General features: G+C 36.2%; 1 protein-coding gene across 1 annotated transcript in view; it reads left to right on the top strand.

Moving 5' to 3' along the window:
• LOC144968407 (uncharacterized) overlaps positions 1-228 on the top strand; it is a 13,869-nt gene extending 13,641 nt beyond the window's left edge. The window contains exon 5 of the mRNA XM_078906717.1: positions 1-228. This exon is cut by the window's left edge and continues 157 nt beyond it. Coding sequence (XP_078762843.1) covers positions 1-108 — 108 coding nt within the window. The 3' untranslated portion in view covers positions 109-228.
• Positions 229-2,500: the final 2,272 nt, after the last annotated feature.

The raw sequence follows: 2,500 nt of genomic DNA, 5'->3' as shown, positions 1-2,500 counted from the left end.
TTGTCATTTGCAGAAGAGGATAGATCAGCGGGTTTTAATAGTCCAGTGCCACTCGCCAGACAAGAACAACAAACCGGATCCAATAACGCTCTCGGACTTTTATTTTGATAGCTAGTATTAGCAAGGACAAGAAAAATACCAGCAATATTATATTATATTAAAATTTTCGAATGCGTTTGGACCCAAATGAAAAAAATAAAGGAAACTTCCCAATTCCAAGAAATTAAACACGTGTTTATTTATTATGTTCTAACAATGCTTAAGGACAATTACATGATGCATTTCGGGTTTTTCTATCGTCAGTTCGACACACCTTTGTTAATAGATTATTTGCTGATATATGAAGCCTCTTGACCTTTCTCTGCAAACAACACTATTTCCTGCCAGTCTGATTAGCTTGATTTGCCTTTTTCACAACCCTATGTAAGTCCTTCTCTTTCTCTCCTGCCTCCTTCATTTGTTTCTATTTCACAGTTGCATAACCAATTTTGATTTGCCCAACACATCTCAATAATTTTAGCAATTTTATATTCTGCCACATCATCCGTATCGGTACATATTTATTCATTAATTGTTCTTAAGATTTTCCTGAAAGACTTCATTTCAAAGGCATGGATATTTTCACCATCTGGACCTATAAATGCATAAATGCTTTACATTTTGTTAACCATTTTATTTTACTCATTGCTTCTCAATATGGTTGCCATGTAGTCTATAAGAAAATTCAACCTATTCTCTCGGTGTGTTTTGTAGCTTTTGTGGCGTAAAGGATTCAATAACGGCTCTTTTATTTCTTGGTAAGCATTGGTGAAAAAAAAGTACGATTAAATAGCTGTTTTTTCACTAAAAAACTCAACTTTGCGTCGCTCACAGCGGGACTCGAAAAAGGATATTATAATGTAAGTCTTAATGTCATATCACAAGACCACAAAGCTGCAGGCTTTACCAGTCTCTGATTCAAAATATGTAAAACTACAACTAGTTTATTTCTCCCCCTTTAGAAAAATTCTCCCTGGTTTTACCCATGTTTACTCTTTCTACACCCCAAAGCCACTAACTACTACATCATCTTACAAGTCATTGGTGGACGTATTGATCAATGTTTCAAATAGTAGTTCAATGAAGCTGGAATAATCTCTTCTTCTTCTTCTTCTTCTTCTTCTTCTTCTTCTTCTTCTTCTTCTTCTGCTTCCCTTCTTCCCCCTCCTCCTAACCTCCTTCTTCTTATTCTTCTCTCTCTCTCTCTCTGTCTCTCTCTCTCTCTCTGTCTCTCTCTCTCTCTATCTATCTATCTATCTCTCTCTCCCTCTCTCTCTTTCTCAAGCACTTCACAAATAACTTCTTGCACCTTGCGATAAACCAAGATACCATAAAGAAGGTATGTTGATTTATTTCAAGGTACTTCCCACCAGATCTAAAGACACCGCTACCCAATCTTTGCTTGGTGGGCAAAGGAATCAGGGAAAAAACCTTGACTGTATACATTAGTTTGCGAAACGACTACACTACATACTGAGTTATCGAGATGTTGAGATCAAATAAGTGGACAACAAATTGCTCTCATTTGATTAACTTATCAATTATTGTTAATTGATGGCATACCCACGAGCTTCTGAGTATAATTACCTGCTTTTTTAAAACAATACTAAACAGGTATTACAAGGGTCCATGCAATGGCCCGGAGTTTAGGTTGCATTCCGTGAAAAAATATGTAGATAATCAATCAAACAAATGCCAAATTGAATCACCCATGTTGTCCAACTACAATTACCGTCTCTATTAACAAGTGGAGACGGCCAAATTTATATAATTTAGAAACGGCCAAATCTGTCTTCATAAAAGAAAGAGTAAGTCTGTATGTCTGTCTGTGTATGTTTGTGTCGACAACAGGACAACCAGACTACTATCTGCTATGAAAATTAACCAGCTCGTTAACATTTTTATCCTTCTGGTACAGGGCACTGAGATTATTGCGATTTATCAAGGTCAATTTCACAATGGCCGTATAAAAAAAAATGTTGGATCCATTTTATTCGATCCCTAAGATTTACGACGCCATTTTAAACAGAAGCAAAAGCGCAGAACTATGCTTTGATTCGTTGAAATTTAATAATGATTACAAAAGGTAGATCTATATTAGGAGCGAAATTGACGTCACTTGTTTTTAGACAGCCATTTTGGTGATCACATCTCATAAAATTATACCAATCAGACTATAAACGTTCAAGTTTACACACAGTTTTGTTTTTTGGTACGTGGTATCCTGCTGGTGGATGTTGTGATTATTTTACCTAAACGCATAGCATCAATCTATAGATAGTATGAAGTTGACGTCACTCGGGTATTTGTTATTGCTTTTTTTTGCCATCTGCGTTTATGAGTAATTGGATTCAATAGTCTGATGTCACGTCGCCCAGCAACGGCGGCCATCGCAAAGAAAATCTGTACTTTTTATTCTTCATGCTGGCGAGAACTTTTCATATGTCTTGTGATCAGAATG

The sequence above is a fragment of the Berghia stephanieae genome, chromosome 3, assembly GCF_034508935.2.
Source record: "Berghia stephanieae isolate SIO BIC M18660-M18661 chromosome 3, UCSD_Bste_1.3, whole genome shotgun sequence".
In the NCBI taxonomy this organism is placed as follows: Eukaryota; Metazoa; Mollusca; class Gastropoda; order Nudibranchia; family Aeolidiidae; genus Berghia; species Berghia stephanieae.
This window is presented reverse-complemented; position numbering and strand designations above follow the sequence as displayed.